This window comes from Myotis yumanensis, unplaced genomic scaffold (genome assembly GCF_028538775.1).
Source record: "Myotis yumanensis isolate MYYU_CA2020_CCGP unplaced genomic scaffold, mMyoYum1.0.hap1 SCAF_6, whole genome shotgun sequence".
In the NCBI taxonomy this organism is placed as follows: domain Eukaryota; kingdom Metazoa; phylum Chordata; class Mammalia; order Chiroptera; family Vespertilionidae; genus Myotis; species Myotis yumanensis.
In genome coordinates this window covers 12,075,663-12,102,681 of record NW_027223757.1, presented here as the reverse complement: position 1 = coordinate 12,102,681, position 27,019 = coordinate 12,075,663, and the positions used below count along the sequence as shown (strand labels likewise).

At 41.2% G+C, this 27,019-nt stretch overlaps 1 protein-coding gene across 2 annotated transcripts in view; it reads right to left on the bottom strand.

Annotated features, from left to right (window-relative positions):
* Window positions 1-13,214: 13,214 nt before the first annotated feature.
* SLC35F1 (solute carrier family 35 member F1) overlaps window positions 13,215-27,019 on the bottom strand; it is a 296,076-nt gene continuing 282,271 nt past the window's right edge. For both annotated transcript variants that reach the window (XM_070417551.1, XM_070417552.1), the window contains exon 8: window positions 13,215-16,544. In XM_070417551.1, the coding sequence (XP_070273652.1) occupies window positions 16,320-16,544 (225 nt within the window). In that variant the 3' untranslated portion in view covers window positions 13,215-16,319. The remainder of the gene's footprint in view (window positions 16,545-27,019) is intronic.

The following is a 27,019-nucleotide window of genomic DNA, read 5'->3' as shown; positions in this document are numbered from 1 at the left end:
GGAAGGAGACTTTTCTTGGCAAAATGGCTGCAAGGGCTGCCAAGTATTTTCTAAGATGTAAACAAATCATCCACCTTCATCAAATATTGGAACATGTTATTCCTGAGTCAGTGTAGGATTTTCAGCTGCTGCAGTTTAAAATTTGAATTATCCGCCTGCGTCATGGGCTTTTACAACCTGGTGTGCATTCAGCACTCGGTTACTCTGAGAAGTCATTGGTGTTCCAGCTGCGAGAATCAAATAATCAGGCACAAATCAGGAAATACAAATCTTCTCCTCAATATAAACAAGTTGGGAGACTTCAGTGCAAGTGGCACTGACGTGGGGGGTTGGATTTTCTCTTGGTTAAGCCACAGCGGCCTCTCTGTGCACGCGGAGGCATTTTACAGTCATGAGAGAAGGGTGTGGGATTGAACGATGCTTACGATTCCTCCCAGCTCTGAACCGGGAGATCTAGTCTTCAGTGTGATTGCAGGCTTCTTTGGGCAGAGAGCAGCTCTGTGTTCATATTCATGATAAAAAACCTTCTGGAATTTTGACACCCTCTTTCAAAAGTTTTCGAGTGCCCCTTTCCCCCAGGGTCATACAGTGAGTGCCTCTCCCAAGCCTTCTAGAAGCTCACCGCTTCCCATTACAGTGTCTCCATTCTCCTCAGCAGACCTCCTAGGCCTGCTCAGTTCCCTGTTTGAAACACTATCTCGGTTCCTCCTCTTAATTCAACTTCAATCCAAACTCCAGCCCTCGCAGAGCCAGTGTACCTGAAAAATTTGATCCATTACAAGATTCACAGTGTCCTGTCCCTGACATAAAACAAAAACAGGTGCTTAAAAACACAGAGTGTTTCTAGACATTGAGATCAGAGACACAGTTCTCCTGTGTGTTGTAACTGAGAGGGGATGTGTGGTATGATGAACACCACCCACCCATATGGTCTGCTCAGCAATGGATCATCATGGGAGGTGTCTCGTTAACAACCTTCCATATAGAACAGCATTGCCTGAAAGATCAGTCAGTAATAGTTTGTCTCCAGCGCTCAGCTCTCTACTGGCCTGGCCTACTCCAGAAAGATACTATTTTAGAGGGTCTAGGGCAGCAGTTCTCAACATGTGGGTCTCGACCCCTTTGGGGTCGAACGACCCTTTCACAGGGGTCACCTAAGACCATCAGAAAACACATATATAATTACATATTGTTTTTGTGATTAATCACTATGCTTTAATTATGTTCAATTTGTAACAATGAAAATACATCCTGCATATCAGATATTTACATTACGATTCATAGCAGTAGCAAAATTACAGTTATGAAGTAGCAACAAAAATAATTTTATGGTTGGGGGTCACCACAACATGAGGAACTGTATTAAAGGGTCGTGACCCATTAGGAAGGTTGAGAACCACTGCTGTAGGGGACACTCAGGTGAACTAAGAGGTGGTCTCCGACAGCTGGGACGCCTGGGCACATCCCCAGGTAGGTTGCTTGAACCCCAACTCTCCTATTTATCTTATATCAGTGTCTATGTGTGTCTGTGACACGAGAAAAGTAAGGAAGTACTGTAGGGCTACTCTCGTTGGTGAAGATGAAGCCCCATTATCAACACCTAAGAGACGGCTAAGCTCTGTAAGTGTAAGTGGGAAGCCCTACTGGTGTGAGATGCTCGTCCCAAAGTGGTATGAGTACTGGCTGTTTGGGTTCAATGGTGGCTGCCAGAGGCTGCCCCTCCTCTCGCCACTGTCCCCAGTGCCAGGGGGCCAGCTGAGTCAGAGCACTGGGGCCAGCCAGCTGATCCCGCCTTCACTTTTCATTCTCAACTCCCTGCTTGGCAAAAATAGAAGGGGAAGCTCTTATGTGCCCATTTTCTACAGGCTCTATTCCTGTTTGGATTTAGGGCATGGAAAATAAATTTCTTATTAGCTCTTTTTTTTCTATGGTTGCTTATTTTAGAGCTTCTTCATATTTATGCATGGGAAGAAATTCTTCAGTTCCTCAGGCATTTTAGAATGTAATTCCAACCTGCTGCCATTATTCTGCTTTGCACTGTATGAGCCTCATCCCCCCAACCCGTTCACTTTTAAGAATGGTGTTCCCTGGCTCTCTTTCTTCTCCATTCCCAGGTCGTATTTGTTCTTTAGCCTGGAAGTAACTCTTGAAGAATGACATTGGCTGTAAGGTTCATTTTTTTTCCCCCCAGAGGATATTGCATATCTGATGTGTTAATATGCGATATCAAGTGTTCTTAAAGTGTTCTCTCAAGAGGCAGAAGAGGATGTGGAAATTGCAGGCGGCTCTTGACGGCAGACCGCCCGCATGTTCCTGCTCTCCACAAACTCTCAGGGGGCGGATGAAGAAGGGAGAGGAATCAAAACTCACATCAGCCTACTTTGCCGCTTGCTAGGCTCTCCGGAAAAGGGTTTTTTGAGGAAGGCCTGGAAACATAGTTTTTTGAGGAAAGCCTGGAGTTATTCGATAGCATGTAGCTTTTAGTGCCACGTTACCATTCAGATCCTGTGTCTCCGATGACAAGAAATTAGGCATTGATATTCTATTTTTGAAAATCCCTGGACTTCCAAGTCAGAACCCGGGGACGCTATGAAGGACATTCAACATTGTGAGAGGTTTGCCCATTGCTTATCCCCAGGCATTTGGGTTTCCTGGGATCTGCGACTTTGCTTTTTATTCTGGAAGATGATTATCTCCTGGCAGGATGTCAGAGTCTCTGGGGGGGTCACACGGATGAATCACAAAAGTCAGGAAAATAGTCTTTAAAATTCGTATTTTAGAATTTTTAGTGAGTCTTTTTCAGAAACTTGTTTTGTTATATGAGGGTGTTTATTTCATAATGAAAGTCAAGCTCCCAAACCCTCCACTGCTTTTCATCAATACTGCCAGGAGGTAATCCAATTCAGCTCAGACAGCCAGGTACTCTGATTTCTTTGAGCTTTTGCCCCAGACTTTGTCACGTAGGGAGAATATTCAATTCAACACCATGGCAGGACGGTAATAATTGGCCTTTAGCACGAAAGATGACCTGTGTTTCAGACATTATTGCTTCTAAAATGTTACATTGTGCCGACTGTCAAGAGAATCTGGAAAGAATTATTCAATAAGGACCTTTCATATCATGTTCAGGACAAACCCTTATTATTTCAGGTAATTTTTTTTTTTTGCTGAATTTATTTTATTTGAAAATAAGTTTGATATTGACAGGGTTCAGAACATGCTGCTACCCAGAACATACCACTTTGCTCTAGTGAGTATTTTATGCTGAAGGAGTTGGGGAAAATGTCAGACGCAGAGAGGTCTTTCTCTCTGGCCCTCTGCCTCCCTCTCCCCCTGAAGCAGGTTATGAGACCCTCCTGTGAGAAGTGGTCTCCCTACACCCGCACAAGAGGAGCATTCTTATCTCTGAGATGGAGGGAGGAGAATCCAAATGAACAGGTCTTACTAAGGTTCCTCAGTTTATTACTTTCAGCTCGTATCCCCTTGTCCTATGATATTTCTCCACAACTGTCCGCTCTTCCTCTAATCCGGCATAAAAACTTGCAGGTATCACCATCCTCCATTCTCCATTTCTTTATGAAGGCTCCCCTGTCCCATAAAACTTATTAAATAAATATTAAATAAATGTGTGTACTTTTCTCCTGTTAATTCATCTCTGTCAGTTTCATTTTCAGACCCAGCCAGGGACTCTAAGAGAATCAGGGAAAACTTTTTCTTCCCCTATAATATCAAGGGTTAGTTCATGTTTTATTAAACAAAAGCTTAGAATCCATTACCACCAGGCTCAAGATAAGTAAATTTCTTTCTTTCTTTTTTTTTTTTTTTTTGCAATCTAAGATTCTAGCTGAATAATTTATTTAAGAGACAGAGTTCATTCTCATTGTTGTCTGACTTCATATTTTCCACACGGAAATGTTTGCCTCATCCATAAAAACTATTCACCTTTTGCCCAGACTTGGATAAGTGGCCATGGGTCTCTCCATCCAAAGTCACTCATTCACCTCCCTGTATATATGTGAAGGGCTGAATATTTTTTGTGATCATGGTATCTCCCCTGCCAGGTAAGTATGGGGCTGAATATTTTTCAATAAGCTATTTCTGATTTAAAAAAATCCTTCCTAGTGATTGTTTGCAAGGTTTTTTTTCAAAGATATCTAAGGTGGTATCATAAATGCTGTAGAAATTCTACCTGAAAGAGCCAGAGCCTTCCCAGTGAATTACTCTTTCTCCTTAATCTAATCAGAGCCAGTTTCTGTTACTTCAGAAAATAAACACACCCAAGTGCTTAATATTCTTTCCAGCCTTACAGAATTTATACTATAGTGGAGAACATGGTAACAAAACAAATACAAAAAGGTGTTATTTTAAATAGTGAGAAGTGTCCTGAAGAAACTAAACCAGGGCAATCGAAAAGAGTGAGACCGGGGTGAGGGGAAGTCAAGTGGCCCTTTGCGGAGGGAGCATGGAGCTGCAACCTCAGTGGGAAGCACCAGAGCTGTGCTGATTGAGAGACAGCACCCCAGGCAGATGGACATCAGGGCCTCAGGTAGGAATGAGCTTGGCTTGTTGGAGAAAGAGTCAGGTGCCCATGTGGTGGGTGAATGAGGGCAGAGTGAAAAACATGCAGTTGGCAGCTTGGCAGCTCCAGGTCTTGTGTGTCTATTCTAATAGCCATGTGGAGAGTCTGGAGGGGTTTGTGCAGGGAAATGACAGCATGTCATTTACATTTTTATAAAGCTCTCACAGTGTGGAGAATGGATTGTAGGGAGAGCACTTCGGTGGCAGTTTGCATAGTTCAGGACAGAGAGAGGGCTTGCACTGACTGGGGTGGCAGGAGCAGCTGTGACAAGCAGTCAGAATCAGGTCAAGCCAGAGGATGACAACACTAGCTGGTGGGTTGGATGTAGTTGCTGATGAAAAGAACAAAATCAGAGAAGAATCTGGCATGTTTGGTCCAGTAACCAGGGAGGTGATGGTGCTATTAAGTGAGATGGGGAGGAGCATTTTAAATTTTTTTCTAATCTCCAGATTAGAGGAGAAACAGATTTGGGGGAGTCATGAGCCTTGCTTTGGACACAAGAGGCTTAATGGACAGGCAGTGAGAGGTCTGGACTGGAGATGCAAACAGGTATGTCGCCAGCATGAAGCTGGTGTTTAAATCAGTGAGGGTGAGTGTGTACAAAAGGAGAAGCAAACCAAGAGCATCATCACGGGGAGCTCCAATGTTTAGAGCTGTGGAAAGAAAGAAGGACCCAGTGACCATGAAGGAGTGTTCCACAAGATTCAAGGGAAAGGTGTGTTTCAAGAAGGTAGGCTGTGCTAAATGTAGCTAAGAGGCTAAGCAGAATACAAGTAAAGAAGTAACCATAGCCCAGCCAGCGTGGCTCATTGGTTGAGCGTTGACCTATGAAAGTCACAATTTGATTCCCAGTCAAGGCACATGTCCGTTTGCAGGCCTGATTGCCAGTGTGGGGCATGATGGGGGCAGCCAATCAATGGTTCTCTCTCATCATTGATGTTACTATCTCTCTCTCCCTCTCCCTTCCTATCTGAAATCAATAAAAAAATATATTTTTAAAAGAAATAACCATAGAATGTGGCACAGATAAAATTCCTATGTGGGAGGGTGCCCTGGGGGACCCATGCTGCCTCAGCAGGTGGGAATGAAGCCTGGTGCAGAAGTCTGGGCATTGCCTGGGACTACATCTTTCTATCTCCAGAGCAAGTTACTATTTCTTCTGTTGGCTGAGGAATGTTTACATTTTTTTCTAATCTCCAGACCAGCTGCTGCTATTGGTGCTGCACAAAGGAGTCTGCCCGTCACCCACATCAAAGAGGATCCATGAGTGTGGTTGATTTCTCATGCTAGCTGATTTACTCATTACAATTTAACCAATTCTCTACTTGGACACAGAGCCTCTTCATTTCTCTCCCAGGTGCTTCTTATCACTGGATTCTTGTGGGTAGCTCCCCAAAGGTTCCATCAACCTGAACCCTTTCTTGAGATACCATGAGACACTGTGTACAATAGTATATTCTGATGTCTTTGGAGTCAGGTGTACCTGGTTTTGAATTCTGGCCTCGTCACTTTCTAGTTATGTAAACTTGGCCATTTTATAGAACCAATCTCTCTCTGACTCCATTAACTCCTCAAAAAATAATCGGAGTACACCTGACAATCCACCTCATAGGGTTGCTCTGAGGATTAAATGAGTCAGTCACCCAGTGCCTAGCACACAGTAGAATAAATGAGAGTGGTTGTAGCTGGAACTACACAAACATCTATAACAGATTCAAAGGAAATGCACTGGTGCCCCTAAACATTTGTACCAGGAAGCTTCAAGATATATGGCAAGCAAAGAGTCTTAATGGAAGAGACCCTGAGGTCTGACACTTACAGCTGAGTTTCAGCCTCCCTCTGAAGATCTTGCATTGAATATTGCTGCTCCACATTATCCCCCAAATGAAGGGAGAGTTTCAATTGTCAATATCAGGGGACCTGGGCTTGATTTTATAAAGGGAGCAACTGCATTTCTCCTGGAGATGCAAATGGAAAACAGGTTTGGGTATTGTCCTGGGCTTTCGTTTGTCCAGCTGAAAAGGTCAGACAATGGAATTGAATCCTAACCACAGTTCTAGTTGCATTCAGGAAGAAGGAATGTAGCCTAACTGCTTTGTTCTCCGGCTTCATCTCACTCGGAACAACATGAACCATGGCATGCTGGGCAAAATCAAGGTCTTTACCTTGTTCTTATTTGTGCTTGGGCTTCCCAGAGAAATCTTGGAGCCCAGAGTTCACAGCTTTGAGGGAGGTTGACAGTAGGGATAAGATGTTCAAATGATGAACATGAGAGGAACACATCCATTTAAAGTATAAATAGACATAGCTATCTCCTAGATCAAGTTGCAAAGGAGTAGAGGTAGAAGATATTTTCAAATTTCCTTCCCTGGAGAAAATCATCACCTAGTGTACGTAACTGAAATAGGACTAATCTATAAGCAAGTGGCTGAAAGGTGGCCTCAAGCTCCCAAGTAGAAGTAGGTTTGGGAATCCCCTGTGGTGAGTCCCAGTTAGGGGCATTATCAAGAACAACTATGAGCTAATTGCAGTTTCTTGAGATTCTCTTTCTACATCTTGACTTTGCCTCCATTTGGGCACATAGCTTTGCTGGCCCCTGTTTTATCACATTGGCTGAACATGTGAGCTGCATTAGGTCTATCAGGAATCCTGTCCACACCTGTCCACTTGTTACAAGAAGATCAGTCAAGCCCAGACCCTCAGTTGGTACAAAATTTCCATTTGGTTTGATTTGGAGGCCTAACTTTATTGCCTTATTTTTCAGAGTTTCTTTTCTAAAATCAATAATTTTACTTATTTTTCTGTTCTTCTAAGGATGAAGCTTATAAGAAAAGATAACATTCAGTTCATTGTAATGAGGGTAGCAGAGAATTATTTGCTATATATTACTGTCTCCACACTATTCTACCTGGTCATGATTTCCTTCCAGGGATGTTCCATTGGATCAGGGGTCCTCAAACTTTTTATTTTTTTATTTTTATTTATTTTATTTTTTAAAATATATTTTATTGATTTTTTACAGAGAGGAAGAGAGAGAGATAGAGAGTTAGAAACATCGATGAGAGAGAAACATCGATCAGCTGCCTCCTGCACATCTCCCACTGGGGATGTGCATGCAACCCAGATACATGCCCTTGACCGGAATCGAACCTGGGACCCTTCAGTCGGCAGGCCGATGCTCTATCCACTGAGCCAAACCGGTTTTGGCTCCTCAAACTTTTTAAACCTGGGGCCAGTTCACTGTCCCTCAGACCGTTGGAGAGCCGGACTATAGTTTAAAAAAAACTATGAACAAATTCCTATGCACACTGCACATATCTTATTTTGAAGTAAAAAAACAAAACGGGAACAAATACAATATTTGTATTTGCATGTGGCCCGCGGGCCGTAGTTTGAGGATCCCTGCCTTGGATGAATGAAAAAATAGTGCAACATTTTTTTCCTGAAACTTTGGAAGTAAAAATACAAGAGAAAGAGAAGTTAAAGTAGGTAACAGCCCCACTGGAGAAAATGGGTTTATTCTGCAGAATGGATGGCATGAACCAATTCCACCAGCAACAAAACATTTCATGGTGTTTTGCTAATGTAGGAATCTTGATGTATAGTGTTGACAGGTAAGGACATTAGAAAAAAATAATAATTTTTAAATTTTTAGAACCATAATTTGATTTTTAAGTCATTGCTATTTAGGACCCAGATTGTTTTCATTGCATGATTATGCAATGTGATATAAAAAATCTACTTCTATTTTCTAAAACAAATACGCATACAGCCTAGAGACAGTATCTGAGAGATGATCATTCACGCGCAGTAGAGTTTTCTCCTTTTCTTAAATGGCTTTAAAGACAAAAGCTCAAATGTAGTTAGGTTCTAAAGCAAAGAAAACCATTTCCCTGAAATGCTCAAAGAAATCAGCCATCAAGAATGAACTAGTGAAGTAGAAACTCCAGGCAGAGAAGATGCAGCAAATGTGGAATGCTGCTGTGAAGCCGGGTGAGTCATCTCAGAGGGGTAGACAGAAATAATACAATGCCAAAAAGCCGATGCTAGTGCATTCTCATTGGAAACAGGCAGGAATTGTGCTGAACCCTGAAGAAGATATTCTACTTTATCACAATAATGCAAATAATAAAATCACTTAGTCCATATTTCTTTACAATGCCAAGAATCAAGAACAGGAGATTGAATTACAAATAGAACTAATATATTCAATCAAACAATAAAGAATTAGAGAGCACTTTCACTGAAAAATACTCCCACTAATCCAGCAGTAGGGGGCGGTGGCCCCCCAGAACCCTAGAATGAACAGCAGCATCCATTCCTCAGGGAAAGCAGGGGCACATTTTGCTTTTAAAATTCCAGCTTCAATATCACCTCTTGCTTGATGACTCCCCCCTCCCCCCATCCTTGCATCACAAGGGCCACTTGACTGAGTGGTTCATGTTGTCCCAATAGTCAGGAGGAACACAGAAGCTCCGTCACCTCAGAGTGACGTTCATTCCGTGGCAGGTGACTTGTTTCCCACGGGCTGCAGCCTCACCAGGGATGCTGCCCTGCCACCGGTCATTGGAGGATATAGGAGTGACAGCTAGTGGGCATCTGGAGATAGGACATCTCCCCATGCAGACAGTGAATTCTCAGTCCTTGGGCAAGCAGCTACAGATGGGTCATTGCAACTGTTAGTAGTTTATCTGGATCTAGGAGTCTCATGGGCAATGCTGGTCCCAAGATCCCTCTTACACTTGCGTGTTGAATAAGAGGAGCAGAGGGACAATTTCCTGTTGGCAAATGTGCCTGATGGACTCAATCCAGAAAGGCAAAGGCAGTTCCTTGGATACATACCAGGTGCTTTTCCTTCCTTTTCTCTTTGGAATTCCACTTTCAAAGTAGGTTGGAAATTGGGATCCTCCTAAGGACCCCTTAACCAAGCCGCCTACCAAGCTGCCCAGCCCCTTAAGTGGGAAGGGTGTGCACCAGCTCTCTGACTGGGTTCCAGCGATCACAGAGCAGCTTCTTTAACTGGGGAATCACACACTGTGTGTCATCCCCTTGTGAACTGTGTCCGTAGTGAACAAAGCTATCGCTTCTCCAGGCAAAACATATTGCCTTCAACTAAACATCTCCACACTTACATGTCATAAAATGACTTCAGATTTTGAATGAAATGATCTCCAATATTCCCTACTGCTCTCCAATTCTGTGTCTAAGGTTATGACGGAAATGAAAATGAACTTCATTGTTGTTTGGAAGTCATGATTATAAATTGAAAACTGAATGCCAACTGAAGCCTCCGTTTTCAACTCTGACACCAAACTCTCCACATTAAGCTGTCCTCTCCTGACAGTTTTCCTTTTAATTAAAATGCAGCCTGATGGGCAGAGTGCTGGAGCACATAAAGAGGTTATGTGATTCACTCAAGCATTCATATGCATGTGTGACCCATTTAGCTTTTAAAATCCTATTTAATGCCAAAAACTACATTAGAGAATTCAAACAAAAGCTCACAGGGAGTCCCATAATGAGACTATTTTGATTATTCCAGTGATTAGCTGCTTTCCTCTCTCTTTAGTAATTTCATTTAGTAAAGTAGTCATTTTAAGAACAAGTAGATTTTCGTTATTGCTTTTTTCATTTGCTGTGAAATTGGCAGGTGGCCAACCATCTGTAAAACTGTGATTATTTACTATTACTTAAAATTTGTCAAACCTCTTCGAGTAGCACGAAAAGAATCCCCCTGCCCATGAAGACAAGGCCAAGAAAGGCATAAATAAGACCCAACCCTGCACAAACCTAGGTATTACCCCATGTTTCAACCTTTTAGCCCCAAATCCCAGAAGTGGCATTAGTGGACAGTGTTAGGGGAAAAGGTAGGTGCAGAACTGCAGAAAGGTTTTCATCCTCTGCCACAAGGCATCTGCTCTTTGAACTTAGGAGTCTACTTCTTCCTCCCATGAGGAATATGCATTCATTCATAAATGCATTTACTTGTCATTCAGCATTTCTTGAAATGTATGTGTTGACTTCTCATGTAATTTACTGCTGAATAATTCAACCAATAATGCCTCCTTTATTTTAGCCACACATTTCTCTGTTGCTCTTACTTTTTTACACATTTAGCAATGAAACAATGGTGAAGATGTTCAGGATTTTACCATTGGACGTCTGCTCACTTTTCTACCACTCCTGGCTACAGATGTTTCCAAGGAGAAGGTCTGAGCAGTAAGATGGGAACTCAGGTGGGGCCTGCCCTCCACGAATAAGAATCCAGTAACAACAGCTTATGGTCCTCTTGACCCAGATGTTTTACCTCAGACAGCGACATCTAGTGGCAGGAAGACAAGGCTTCCATTGTGCTACCAATTTCCCATGGTGAGGGGGGCGGGGTGCAGGAGTATCTTTTAAAGGCAGGGTGACCACACTCCCAGGTTCGCCTGTGATAGCCTGGGTCTCTACCTGTTGTCCAAACATAATTATTACTAATGCCTGCTTTCATTCTAAAAGTGTTAAGAGAGTAGATAAGGATTACACAGCTCACCTAATGTTCCACTGTAGCTCTCCCACCTATTAGGTGACCTAACACATTTTTAGTCAGTGTTAAAATGCGGTAATAAGTTCAGAGAGAACACTCCCCATTGTATAAAATAATATTTATCTATCCTGAAATTATCCCCCAAGCATTATGGGGTAACTCTCAGCTCTAATGCTGGACCCGGTGAACAAACTCGTTTTCATGCTTTTATAGGTTTAGTCTTATTCACACCAAGCCTTTGTCTATCCAGATGAAAGCCCCCAATTTTAGTCTATTCCCAGAGATCTCCTCTCTCTGATCATTAGTTCTCCTTGTTAATCAGGCTTCAGTAGTGTTTGGAGGCAACTTGTCCGCTGTCTGAAAAGTAGCGCACAGTGGCCTGTCAGGCACTAATGAAAGGCCATCTGGTAGGTGTGGGCTTTCCAGCTGTATTATATCTTTCTGAATTAAACATTTTTGTCCACATAGAGAATCAAGGGCAGAGATACTGTCTAGGTGGCCCTTAGTGAGCCCTCCATCTATGCTTGCAGAAAGAAAAGAGACAGAAGGGAAAAGAAAATCAAAGAAAAATGGCAGAAAGGAAAAAGGAAGATCAGTGTACATAATTAAGAAACAATTTAATAAAATCAGAAACACAATTCACAAGTAAAAAGAATAACTTTTTTTCATATCCCAAGGCCAACCAGAATGGCCAAACATATTAAGGGTTTGTAAAAAATTCAAGCGTGCATTGAAGTGAAACCAATGATTTCTTCCTTTCCAAGTACAGAAAAGGTACTTGAGAGGAGGAGGAGGAAGAAGGGACCCTTTTGTAATAGAATACCCTCCCACGTTGTGTTTCTGATTCAGAAGTTAGAGCACATTAAAAACAAGATGTATGAGTGCCTTCCATGTGCACGGTACTTTTTCTAGGCGCTGAAGATGGATCCGATGCCAGTTCCTGTTATTTCAGACATTGCCGTTTGCTTTCCTATGGAGCATCAAGGCAACATAGTAAATTACAACTCTCCTGCTGAATTTTACTCGTTTCTCCTTTTCTTTCATGGTAATAGCCACACAAATCATTCCAGTGCTGCCTTATCTTACCTCTGCAAGAGCTTCCAAGCGTTTAGGAAACCCAGTTCTTTCTCTTAAGAAAACGATAATTCACTGGGAAACAGGCTAAACACGACTTACTCATTTATTATGTGTACCACTGGGACCCCGATCATTTAGGATTGCTGGGCATTTGAACACAGACTGAGTGGAAGTTCAACTATATTTCGTCTTTGATCCGAGAGTTTACTGCAAAACAAAAAGCAGTAATTTAGAGAAACATTTACATTTTTCAAGGAAAAACTTTAACCAGTGAGTCACATGTTTTCAAGCAAATTATTTCTATGAAGTACATACTGTTCTAACTATTTATAAAAGCAGATCACGATGGATCTCAACTTAAGAACACTTAATAAAGGATCCGTGTGCTGCTGTTCCTTTTGTCCTGAACAATGTATTTCTTTTAGAAATATTTTAAATATATAACGTGGACACACAGTCTTTTGGGCTCACCTAATTTTTGAAGTCTTACTGTGAACAAGAAGGGTAAGAACATGAAATTGATATACAATCACCTCCAAGTACTTAAGGGGTTGCTGGGCAACTCCACTTGGCGGGGGAGGGGGATGCTAGCGTGTGAGTTCTGAGCAGGAACCCCAGCAGACCTGCTGTGCAAGTGTCCTGCCCTGGAAGAATGCTCACCCTTTCAGCCTGGCACTGTGCCACGGGCAGCACACACACAACTTTCCTGTTGATGAGAAACTGTTTCTTGGGGGAAAACTGTAATTGTTCTACGAGCGTTTTAAATGTGGGCCTAGGGACTGCAGCCCCAGAGCCTTCGTAAGCATCCAGATAAGTAATTAATTTTGCAGATCACCAACATGTTCAATTTAGCTCTTTGAAAGTACAGCGCTGAGGACAACTGTGCCTTTCCTAATTTGGAAATATTTTCTTTCTGGTTTTTATTTTGACATGTTCCCTGCTATCGACTTTTGTGCTATTTCTGGCCTCCCACGGGAGCTGCTTCCAGGGTCGTCATGGTGCAGACAAACACTCAAGAAAACCAAGAGCTCCGAGCTTTCATAAAGCATTTATTTTTATTTGAAAACATTATACAGGCATTACATTGCCACAGCCAGTCCGTAGGGGAGCATGCAAATATCAAAAATGGAGAGTTTGCTCAACTTCTAGGTGTAAATTTCTTTTTTTCTGTCTTTTTTTTTTTTTTTTGGTTCATATTTTCCATTTGCAGTGTCTGGGTTAGTGTGCTTTGTTATGTGGCTTGACAATAGAATCCTACCCATGGGGTAAAGTCTGTACTGGTACTAGCTGGGGACTACTAAGTGGTTATAAATCATAACAAACGCAAAACAAACAATACTACACGCTTCTCAAAAGGTTAATAGCACACGTTAGCAATATCTAAACTAAACATAGGAACATTTTCATGGGACACAGTGGTGCAAAGTTTTCTATTGCTTGGTCTACCCGGTTGTGAATTTCAGAGTTTGAAGATGTGAGAAGGCATGACCAAGGCAAGCTCCGTCCCCGGTGCAAGTTTCCATTGAGGCAGTGAGAACCTCCACTCGTCTCTGGGTGGGGTTCAGGAAAGCTGTGGTTTGCTTGTCCAATCAAATTCTATACAAACTGCTAGTCTCATTCATGGAGGAGGGTGGGGTGATGCATTGAAAAGCTGAACTTGTTGCTGGTGTCTACTGAGGTTATGACATTTCAGAAATGAAAACAGCTAGAGTTAATGTTCTACACCCATTTCCCACCCTACTCCCAAAGGATCGATGCTTTTGTAGAGAAAAAAAATGTGTGTTTCCTGCTATTTTTTTTTTTTTTTGTTCCAAAGAGTTGATGGGAACTCCCGGATCTCAGATAATTCAGTGTTATCAGCCTTTCTAAATGGAGACAAACCAACACTGTGAGGCTCCCCCGGGGCATGAAAGTCTTGTGTATAAGGACACTGGATGATAAAGGGTATACAGTGAATTCACCTTAACATTCACACTTGGTTTTCATACAATGGAGTCAATTGAAATGTCCTAGAAAATAATTCAGATGGCAACTTTCAGCCATCCACTGATTGCCAACCTTTGTGAAATTTAAATTTTAAAAAAGATTCCCAGTCCACTGAGTCGACTAGGAAAACTTTCAGCCACTTATTTCTCCTAAGATTTTACTAAGCATCTACAAATTAGTGTCACAAAAAAATGAATTAAAAAAGGCTAAAACATTTGGCTTAAAATAAATACTAAAAATGCAATAAATCAAGCAAATTATGCAAACCAAAGGAATGTAAACACAAAAATAAAACCACAGTCTTTAAAGGTCTTCAGATCTGAATGGATGAAAAATTGAGAGAAAGGTATTTAACTGGTTTTAAAGGTAGCAGACAGCAGACATTGGCAAAGCTGTTTTGACTTGACGTAGCTTTCACATTGTTTTTTTTTTCCCCCCAGAGAAAACAAAATATGTTTGTAAAGGGGCTGAACACAGATGAGCATAAGATCTGCATATCAGAAAAGGTACTTTTTCTTCTCCATTTGCAAGGGCTGGACTACCCACGCCCAGAGTAGAAGGCAGGCAGAGGGGCCACGTGGGTGCTGACTGTCAGCATGGGGTGCTTTTGCCTTCGCAAGGAGGTCTTGCTCAGGCTATATAGGAATCCCGACTAAGCTGCAATCTGTCCTTCTGCTGTACAGAGACCCCTCTGGTGTTTTGCTTTACTTGCTTAAGATTCATTGATTTTAATTGCCCAAAGTTTTATAAGCATTTACTTTTCCTTTCCAAACCCTGTAACTTGATCGAGGACCTTTTTATATGCTAGTGAAGCCAGCCAGACGTAAAGACCATTTCCCATACTGACACATAGAATCTATTTCTAAATCATAGAGATGTGCGGTGTTTCTTATTTTCTGTGTTTGGAAATAGGGCCCCTTTTAACAGAATTAGAGTAGGGACATATCCCTCAGAGCCCTATCAGGACCTTGTAATATTCTCTGTCTCCATAAGAATGTTTCGTTGATATATTCCGTTAATGACTGGATGCCAAATATGACCAACATGCCAGACTTTCTCATGGGTGACATCTTTACCACCACAAAGTGGCCAGATCAGTCGAGCTTTGTCAGAGACTGCTCCATATCAGCACCTTGGCTTTGTCTGGAGGCCACAATAAAGGTAACTGCATGCCTGTGCATTTCAGAAGGGATGTCACACATTAAAAGGACAGGGGACCATGGCTTTTGCCAACACTTTGATTAATTTCCATATCACTAAAGATAATCTAGGGGAAAAAAGAAAAGCAAATCTATTTTTTGAAAAGAGGATATAGGAAGAGGCAGCAGGATTTTAAAAAATATATATTCCCCTAAACATACATTTATATTACTCCCGGGGTTTCCCATCAGCCACAGAAAGGGAACATTCCTATCCCGTTATTTCAGAGACTTGATTGGCATTATCTAAGGTGGCACAACAGAAAGACAATGGCCGGGAGTAATCAGAGGTCAAAATATAAAAAGGCGAACATGTTTGTTTATATCTATTCCTAGAATAGAGAAGTATATGGTCAGTTGCCCCTCCCCACCAGGGTCACAGCAAGAAATGCTTATTGAGCAGACAATCCAAAGGTCACAGAGGAAACCATGAGCCGCCAGGTCCCCAGGACAGGGAAACTTCTCAGGGTGGGGCTCCTGCAGCCGGCGGCACTCACAGACTGTGCACAAAAAATAAAGTATGATTCTTAAAAAGTGACTTGCTATAGAAAAGTGGGATTTATGTAAACTACACGTGGGTGGTCTGGCAATAGTTTCCCTCAAGAGTACAAAACAGCCTCCTGAACCTAGGTGTCATAAGAGCAACAATAATAATCCAAGTGATAATAGTAACAGTTGCTTCTGATCCAAAAATGTTCACAGTAATGAATGCAGGGGCGCTGTGATCAGGATACACACAAGCAGGGCATCTCTCCAAGTCAGGTGGGTCAGAGCCTGTCTCCAGTGATGTTTAGCTTGTTGTGCCTCTTACAGGCTTTTGGATTTGCTACCTTGCAGTCCACCCGTGTAAACTGCACCTAATAAATACCTTTCTCTATGTACAATACAGAGATGATGGGCAAACACGTGGCCACTGAGTTGTGCTCAGTGGGTGGGGGAGGGCCTCATCCTAGGCCACACGGACGTGGGGCTCCTCTTCGGTCTCCTGGCCCAGGCTGGTGTAGGTGACCGAAGGCTCCACCTGAGCTGTGGCGGGTAAGTCCACGACAGGTCCCGAAGGATTGCGGAACTGCTTGTACACCCGGGGGTCCTGGGCTATGTACGTGGCGGTGGACGAGTAGAGCACCAGCCCGATGAGGATGGTGAAGAAGGACAGGAGATAAAGTCCTGAAAACTAAGAAACACCACAGCAAGTTAATCAGCATTCAGAGGGGAACCATTTATACGTTAAAGACGCACAGGGAGACCAGGGTGGACCTGCTTCCTCTTAAACCAGGTGCTTGATGAGCTGGCCAGTGCTCTTGATGGAGGTTAATTTGCTCTTCCTAAACTGCCTTGGTCTCATTGATTCTCTTTATATATTTTTTTCTCGACTCTGTGGCTAACACAGAGGAACACTTAACTAACTAAAATGCCAGTGAGTACCGGATGTGGGAGAGCTAGTAAGCACAAATTGAAATACATCAAGTTAAAAGCCCAAAATCTCCAATATCGCTCAACTAAGAGTGGGCTGTCGTTGACTTCATTAAACCCAGCAGAAACATAGATATTCCATTTGATGTTGTAATGAACACCAGACCCCTCCCTGACACAGCTGCATGGGCGCTCCCATTTCCCTAATCCAGTTCACACTCTATTTGTCTTCCGGGCAGGAGCTGTTATTTGACTATCTTTGCATTAGATTATCCTTGGGTGGAAAAAAAACACACAAAACTATAGCATTCCATTCTTGACCCCCTAACCTAAAAACCAAACCAAACCAAACAGGGTGGTATCTATAGAATGTTGCTTCCTAAATTCCTTGCTTGACAGTTGATAGAGTTCTGTAAAAAAAAAAAAAAAAGAAGAAGAAGAGAGAGAGAGAATAATGGTTTATACAAGTGCCCAAGAATTTACATATGTGTTAAAAACTACCACTTCTGAACCTTCTTGAGTAGTTACACGGGAAGTAGCTCCTTGAGTAATTACTGGGAGAGAGTGAGGTAACAGTATGTGCTGCCATTTCTGTCGTTTCTTTCATTCATTCACTACATTCAACAAATAGTTTCTTCTCTATATCAAACGTTGAACTTTTTACTGGGAAAAAGAAATGGAAACACATGGTTCTTACCATCAAGGACTTAATAGTCTCAGTGGAGAAGCAGGGATATACAGGTAGACAAGAACAATACAAGGTACGATGGCTGGCCAAAGCTCATTTTAGTCAATAGCTATTATCCCCATCTTGACCACATTCTGTATCCAAGGGAAAAAAAGGATCAATTTGATTTTCCTATTTTATTTTTTTATGCTCATATCCTAAAAGAACTAAAAACTGGTGGGAAAATCAAGAACAAAAGTCAATTGGAAGCGGGGAGACAGGAGAAGAGGGAAAGGACCCAGAAATCTATAAAGTAAGTTGCCGGGTTACAATAAAGAGTTAAAAGATGGCTAAAACAGGAAAGGCATTTTGAAAATGGCACAGAGAAAAGATAGTCCTGTGGCTAACGTTCCTGCCATGATGGTGGGTCTTTTCCTTTCTTCTTTTTCTTCTATTTATTTATTTTTTAGCAGCAGCAAGGTAGCTAAGACTAGAGGCCATTTTCTGATTTTCTTTTTAGAAAGGAAACCGTATGATAATACTTCCTCAGATGGTTTTATATGCAAGACTCCGCTTGTAACAGCTTCACTTAATTTGAAATAGTTAATAGAAAAAGAAGACCCCTAACTCAATACTGTTGTATATAATCTTACACCCAAATGTGCTTCCTGAAATTCTACACTCAAAAGATTCATCCTTAATCTAAAAGTTTGGTGAATGAAACGAATTTGTTCCTAATTTGACCATCATCTCAAATATTTTGTTAATGACTTGCATTTTCAAAACCTATACTCTATTTCCAATGCCTTTCCATTTAATTCATACAAAATTCACTCTAAAACTGTCAAAATATTGATAGCATGGGATTTTATATGGTAGAGGCATCTTGGAAGTCACCCAAGACATTTTATTAATAGACAGTAGAGAACGTTTTCATTTAAACATTAGCCCACAAAAGGAGCAGTAAAGCAAGCATCACAATTAATCTGGATAAATATTGAAAGTTAGAAATAGCAACAGGAAGGTTGGGCTTGTTAAAAAGCCAGAAAAAGTTTCTGCGTATTTTCCTTTATAGATTGATAGGGAAACAATTTAATCAGGGCACCTAATAGGATGACCCTCAGTTCTGGATGCCACACTTATCCTGATAGAGCATTCGATTAAAAAACACACACAACCTAATCAACCTAACAAAAATTCGGTATATTCCCAGCTGTTTAACTTATCTGCAAAGAAATACTCATTTCAAGTTCCCTAAGCGAGAACAGGGGCTGCTGTGGAACTCTGACAGAGGACGGAGAGCCACCTCCAAAGTCACAGATAAGGCAACTTTCAGGTAGAGGCTCGCTGTCTCCATGTAAGAACACAGGTTGTTGTCCGGAGCACACTTGATATCCTCTCTCAGCCAACGGGAAGCGATCAAGAGATGCTGTATGTTCTGTGTTGCAGACACACTGTTGCCTGCATTTTCTCTGACTTGGAGCTTTGAGCAGTTGAGACAGGACGCACCTGCATTCACTACCACACTGCACACTCCGCTTACTTTGCTGCTGCTGTTTTCCATCTTGATGGGTCTCTGCTAACGAGGGTCAGAAAGCACACAAGGCACAAAAGAAGGGAGCCTGTGTGTTGCTCAGGGCGATCTGACTGGGACACAAGCCGTGATCCATGGAAGGTAGCATGGAAGACTGAGAAGGTTGCACAAAGCTCTTTGACCTCCAACTAGGGATGAAACCTGGCTCTTAGCCCGCTGGCGCCTCAATCTGATTACTAGTTAGCTAATGGGACATTTAGTCCATTAATGGACAGACCAAATTTCCATTTTAGCTTTGGTATTAAACTTCTGAGTTGAGTTTTAATAAACTAATGACTTTAATGAGCCTAAGCTTATACAAAGTAGAAAGCCACATGGTTTGAAAGCGATTTCAAAGTATATTTATAAATATATCAACTAGAATATGTGAGGAAGAGAGCAATTTTCAAGGGCAGCTTTCCTTTTCTAGCTTGCCTAAGAAGACAGGGGTGAGCAGAGGTGCATACAGGCAATCCTCACAGGTGTAAAGTGAAGGATGAAGTGACTGTAGGTTAAAGCTCTACCTTTAGTGAATGTATGTACCAGCCATGCAGTAGGGTGGGTCTGGCTTCGGTCTTGTCCTTATTTCCTGGAAGCACACTTTTAAAAAGTTCCTCTATGTGTATGCCTGGGTGCAGTGTGGCTTCTACAGGTGCCTACTGTTGGACTCTGGTCACTTTTGCTCAATGACTTCACTTGAGCCTATTAATGATCAGAACCAATTTTGATTTAACAAATAATTAAAAGTAAAATTTTATTTGAGCTCTTATAAAGAGATGTTCCACAGTTCTATCTGCAAAACAAAACAAAACAAAAAACAAAGATTCAATGAAAACAGAAACCATGTCACTCGTGAGGTAGAGGAAAGATCTGGAAAAGAGTCGTTGGTGAGGTCCCTGAGGAAAGGGGGGGTACAAGGCATGTGTAAAGCTCTTGGAGTTATCTGAGAAATAAGAAGAGTTTAGATCTAAGTTAGGTCTAAGTTGGAGACCTGGAAGAAAAGAACAGAGAAAATACAGTTGGAAGGAGGGAGAAAACAAGGTCAAAGTAGAAAGAAAAAAGATACAGGTAAAGAAGTTTCTCGATAGGTAGGAGGAAAGGGGGCTGCAGAACTCAATAACCAACAAAATAATGATTCTATTCTAAAGTGAGCCAGCATGTATTCTCTCTCTGTCTCTCAAATTTTTGTACACACACACACACACACACACACACACACACACCTGTGAGCTGCTACTGCTCATGTGATAGGACCTGCCTTCTGAACTTTTCTGAGAAGAACCTGAGAAGAGTGAGAGAACATTACCTTGAAGGCTTCCCCTGTGTAACTGAGAAGCCAGGAACACTGCCTTCAAGCACTCAGGTGTTCCCAAGACTATCTCCGATGAAGGGAAGGAAATAACCCAATATCTCAGACTGTAGCTCAAAAGTAACATCATTGCTAAAGTTTCAAAAGATGCTCATTGTCCCCAAACAAGAGGGCTTTATTGAATATGAGCCTGACACTAAAAGAGGCATACCATTTGGAGACATGATAATGGTAAGTGTTGAAACTAATTTCTGAACTGCATAAGGAAGCTACTCAGAAATGAATTTGAGGACATTTTTAAGTGTTCTTAGACATGGCTTTAATGTGGAGGTTTTCCATATACACAAAGGACATGTGGCTATAATGATTTCCTTTCTAGTTCTTATTCAAGAACTAAATAAAATTAAACTTTTCCACATTTTTTACTCTTTTGCAGAAAACATCTAGGAGGAAAGATTCTGGAAATCTGCAAACTTAGTGGTTGCTTTAGCAGTCAGTGCACCTGTAGAGTGATAAAGGGCAGTGACTGGCCATTCCCAAGGTTATGTGGCACAGGCTGGTAATGTGAGGTTTAAGAGCTGTGGGCGAATTTCCATGTAGGGAGACTGGCCTGGCTATGTCAGCAGACAATTTATGCCTGGGGAAAAAAAATTAGACTTTTAATTAAGTTTGTTTAAACTGTCCTGAATACTCTACAATGCTAAAAAAAAAAAAAAAAATTATTTCCCCCAAACTTCCATGCTCTGTGATATAAAATGCACATATAAAGATAATCAACTGGCACATATAAGCATGATTTCTAGACCAAGAAGGAATAAATAGGCCCAATTCTATCTGAAACAGAGCCAGCTTATACAGTTTGGAGGTTCTAGGTAATAGAGTAGTTTGAAGACCCAGCAGTGACTAAGTGAAATGCCAAATAAAAGAGTGAATCATGGTAGCATCATCATTAATGAAATGCAATGCTACTAAAACTCCAATTTTGAAGCTGATATAAGTGGATTTGGGGAGCCCAAGTTCTCTTGAGTGCCCACTTTACATATGGATTGAAGGGTCAACCCTTTGGGCAACAATCTAAGAAGGGGAAAAACCAATCTGCTGAGTGTCCCGGGTGGAAGGGAGAGGACAGCTCAGCAATGACAACGCGTCCCTCGGCCACCATGTGTGTCTCAGAGGGGTGTGGCCCACACCTGGAGCTTGAGAGTGGAATGGTGGGGAGCAGAACCAGAGGAGGCTGTAAGTCGGGGCCTGGTTGGGATCTTGAGGCGAAAGGCTCTGCCTGATTGTGATCTATGGCTGCTGGGTCTGAGCCAGTTGCTATTCAAGGCAAGGAAACTAGACAGACCTGGCTCCTCAGAAATGCCAACATAAACAAGTTGAAGCTCGATCTCCTAAACTTGGCTCTGCACTGAATTAACAAAATCATTTTTATTATTATTAAGAATATTAAAAATGCAAAAGTTCTGCTTCTGAGTTTACTAAACTGAAAATAAATTGCCTGGAGAAGACAGAGCTTTTTCAAAGTTTTTAGATCTGCCTTGTACTTGCTCTGTCTCCTACTCTTGCCTCTTCTCATTTCTCCTCTCCTTCTCTTTCCCCCATTTTTTTTTTAGAAGAAAAAGACTAAAGCTCTCTGGTTAAATATTGCCATATTTCTTTCTTCTAGGTCACAGCATGGAGAATACCAAATGTGGGCATGGCACACACTCTACCGTCAAACACCATAATCGGTTGTCTTTAGGGACCAAGAACACTTACCCCCGCTCTTCACCTCCCATTCTTTCTCCAAGTAGGAGTGAGAAAATAACCCCAAATTCATCTGAGCGACAGAGAAAATAAATCAGTGAGTGCCCCAGTCAAAATACTAAATGGTCTCTTCATCCATATCAGAAAACCAAGGCATGGCTAAGATTTAAATATTTGGGAAATAATCTATCCTCTAAACACTGCTTTGTTAAGGAGAGAACCAGCAACCAGGGCCCTTGCTGCTCTGTGTCCTGACGCTGTCACCAGGTACAGGCTGTACCCCCACTGCCTTTCCAGTCTGATTTATGAGGCCTTTTGTTTGATTTTCAAAACCAATTCAGTTGGCAGCATAATTTGTGTAGTCAATCACATCTAAGGCCAATAAAGGTTCTTTCCCAGGCAAATATCTTCCCCTGTGGGTAATTTCACACATGAGTACAGCAACAGGGAGCTAAAAATGGATTTCTGCCATTATCTTTTATATGACAAACAGACATTTTCACTTGGTTTGATGAATTGATACGATTCCTCATTTGTGCAGATTTCTATTCTCTGTGGCCCCACAAATGAAGACCATAACAGTCAAGTCGCAAGAGGAATAAAAGGGGACAACTCTATGGGAGTGTTTAATTATAGGTTCAGTGACAACAAAGGCTGTGTGATGGCTCCTTTATGTCACCTTGCCATACATCAGTCTTAGTATCAGGATTCAAAAAAGGGACTACATTTGTGTGCAGGGTACACTGAGCAGTGGCCTTCACGCCATTTAGATTCTTGCATCACAAGATAACTATTTTCCTTCCACACAACACAGAGATACACACTGGGCTGGATTGATTTTGCAGGAGACTGAATATTAAGCCAGTGAAAGACAATTTATAGAAGTGGTAGTGTTGCTGCTCAACACATCTCAGAGAGCCTCTGCTCCATTACAATGGAATCAAGAGCTAGAAATGGGAGTGGCCCCACTCACTATTACCCCTAGTGATCCACTCGTACAATTTTGCTTCCTGCCGCTGCAACCTTATGCTCTGCTGATCTAAAAGTCTTAGTGCCAAAGACAGGAATGTTCCCACCAGGAGACAGAAAAATTATTCTGTGGAACTTCTGAAAGTTAAGACACCACCCAGCCACTTTAGGCTCCTCATGCTTCTCAACCAACAGGTAAAGAAGGGGTTTCTTGTTGTGCTGACAAGGTGGGGTGATTGGTCTTGGTTACCAAAGGGAAAGTGGGCTGCTGTGTCACAATGAAGCCAAAGAAGAGTATATCTGGAATCCAGGAGATCCCATAGGCATCTCTAAGTATTACCATGCCCTGTGAACAAGTCAGTGGAAAATTTCAACAACCCTATTCAGGTAGGACTATCAATGGCCCAGATCCTGCTCAATGAAGGATGAGTCACCCCACCGTGTAACTAACCAACGACCAGCTGAGATGTTTGCTGAGGACAAATATAATACAGAAAAAATAGTAGAAGGTAGTTACAAATGTAAGCTAAATCACATGACCATTTACAGAAATGAGAACTGCAATTCTCATGAGTAGTTTATACCTTATTTTGTTATGAATATGTTTGTGTGTGTATGAAATAACTTTGTTTTCCCCTTTCTCTTATCACCTTGCCATATAAGATGTGTTGAGTTTTCATCAGAATATTCAAGTATTGTTACCTTTACATCATAATATTTAAGTTAGAGATATCAAGGAAAAGAGTCACATCTCCCAAGATGTTTGCAACCTCTTCTGGGGAAATGTTAGTGTGTTTTCAGTTGTGTGCAGGATAGTTGTTTCATGTCAGACAAAACTATGATCTTGACTCTGTCTTTATTTCAAAATTAAGTATGATTTAAAGAGATGTTTATATGGGGGCAAAGCTGATAAGACATACACTTGAGATAGTTAATTTTGTCAACTTGGCTAGGCCACAGTACCTAGGTATTTAGTCAAACACCTATCTAGATGTTGCTGTGAAGGTAGTTTGCAGATGGGACTAACTTTAAGTAAGTAGACTTTGACTAAAGCAGGTTACTCTCAATAATGTGGATGGGTCTTATCCAATCAGTTGAAGGCCTTAAGGAAAAAAGTCTGAGGTCCCCCAAGAACAGCGGTTCTCAACCTGTGGGTCACGACCCCTTTGGGGGTCGAATGACCCTTTCACAGGGGTCGCCTAAGACCATCGGAAAACACATATATAATTACATATTGTTTTTGTGATTAACCACTATGCTTTAATTATGTTCAATTTGTAACAATGAAATTGGGGTCACCACAACATGAGGAACTATATTAAAGGGTCGCGGCATTAGGAAGGTTGAGAACCACTGACCAAGAAGGAAGGAATTCTGCCTTTGGACTCCAGCTGCAACACCAACTTTCCCTGGGTCTCTAGCTTGCTGGCTTGTCCTTCAGGTTTAGAATTTGCCAGCCTCTACAGTAGCATGAGCTAATTCCTTAAAATAAATCTCTATCTCTATAGATATATGGATATAAACACACACATATCTTTCTGGCTATGTTTCTCTGAATAACCTAATACAATTAATGATAAGAAAATCTGTTTTACAAGTTCTTGATGCTGATGTAAACTTTCATAACAATTTCTCTCTGTGGCAAGTTTTAGAAATGGGGTGTTTAATGATATTTCCCAGGAAATATCAAGTGGTGGTTCATAGTGTGGGTTTTAGAGTCAGAATTCTGGCATTGCATCTCTGTTTTCCAATCCCTTTTGTGATCTTGCACAAGTTTCTTACCTCTCCACACCTCTAGTCACTCACCAATTAACTAAGGATAATAGTAGTGTGTGGCACATAGTAAATGTCCAGTAAATGTCAGCTATTGTTCGCTTTACATTACAAAGAGTAAATGCTAGAGCAAAAATAGATATAAAACTCTCAAGAGCCATTTCTGAACCAAGTTGAACTGCAAATGCATTTATATAATTGACTACTAAGAAGCATCACAACAATCAATCCATCGGGAATGGGAGGCTTTGTGTCAATGCAAATGATAAACCCCTGGCTTATGGGCTCGGTGTTTGGATTTATTCATGTTCAGTTTTCTTACAATGATGCATAATTACAGAAGTCGCATAAATCTCTATGAATTCCTATTCTGTTTTCACCTTATTTATTAATTTTGAGCAGCTACTCCCCCTTGGCACATATCGCACTGGAAAACCCACGAGTATACCAGTACGTGTGTTAGCAATTTATTTTGCTTCCTTGGTTGGTAAGCTGAAAACTGGCCCCACAAAATACATCCTAATCTCTGGAACCTTCCAATGTTAGTTACCCTAGTTGGAAATAGGTCTTGAAGATCTGATTAAATAAGGGATATTAAGATGATAGATGCTCCTGGGCGCTATGGACTGAATTGTGCCTTCTCCCCCTACCCACAAGTTTGTATGTTGAAGTCATGACTCCCATGTGGTTGTAATTAGAAATGGGGCCACCCAACAAACAAAGGTCCTGGACAAGATGGTTTCACAAATGAATTTTACCAAATATTCAAAGAAGAGCTCTCACTTATCCTTCTCAAACTATCCCAAAAAATTCAAGAGGAGGAGACTCCCAAGCTCATTTTACAAAGCCAGTATTATCCTAATTCCAAAACCAGATAAAGACACTACAAAGAAAGTTACAAGCTTCTAAGAGCAATCTACATCTCTATTGCACAGAGGAAGAATTCAACTTAAATCCAACATATCTTGGAATAACCTCAATGGATTATTGATGAACTAAGAAGCTGTTCTTTCTTAATTCATAGCAATGAATGATCATCAAGAAATACTACCATGGCTGCAGGATGGGGAAACCCCTTGACAAAATGAAAAATGAGCTCTCCTGTAACCGTATTGGAATCCTTTATTTACATTTAGCTGGTGATGGCAGGAGAGACAGAAAAATGAAATAAATGGACAAGTAATTTATTGCAAAGAATACCACGATGTGGCAGCTGTCAAAGAAGAAATCATATTATGATTTTAATGGTTAATCAATATTTTTTATATCAGAAGTTCAGTACATGATAAATAGGTGCCATCTTCGCTTATGTAGCCCTCAACACCCACTTTTTAATTCCAGAATATCACCAAGGAGCATTGGCCCCATAATAAATCTTCAACATCATTATTATTATATATTAATAGTCTTGCAAGATCCTTGAAGTCCATGGAGTGATATAAAAATGTGACAGACATTCAATGATACTGTTAATTTCTTTTTTTCCTCTTTAAATTAAGCTTGGTACCTATTATAAACATAAAATTATGTGATGTCTTAAGACTTTAAAATAATATGAAATTTGGGTTATGATACTGGTATGTGAACACATTTTAAAAAATCAAAATCTAGAGGTGTCTCCTAAATTTGACATTCATGAACTGAGATAGCCACACCATCTATATGTCTCTCTTTCTCTAACCAGCTTTGGCCACCATTCCTCATCACCAAGCTGTAAGGAGATTTGTCACTTGGAAAGAACCTTCTTTACTATCCAATTAGCCTCTGAGTATTATGGCTTCTTTTCTCTGGACACATGTGATTATGGGAAAGTTAATTTGATAATTGTTTTTTTTTCTAATATTCTTATTGTTGAACCTCCATGTTCCTCTGAGATGTTCCCTGAGCCACCCATCAGTTCAATCAAAGAATGAATCAAAACAATGACTTGCTATTGTGGGAGCTAAATTTTTTGCTTTTTAGCTGGTTTCATCGACTTGAGATGCAGAGTCCACATCAATCAAAAGCTTTTTTGCTTCTTATGTGACAATTCCTAGATAATGTTTAGCTTAGAAAATTAAAGTTTAACCTCAAATGTTTCTTGTAGAAATAAGCCTTTCATTGAATAAATAATTGATGAACACCTACCACACCAGGCACTGTACTAGACACCAGGGATCCAGCATAGAACAGACATGCATGACCCCTGTCACCTGGAGC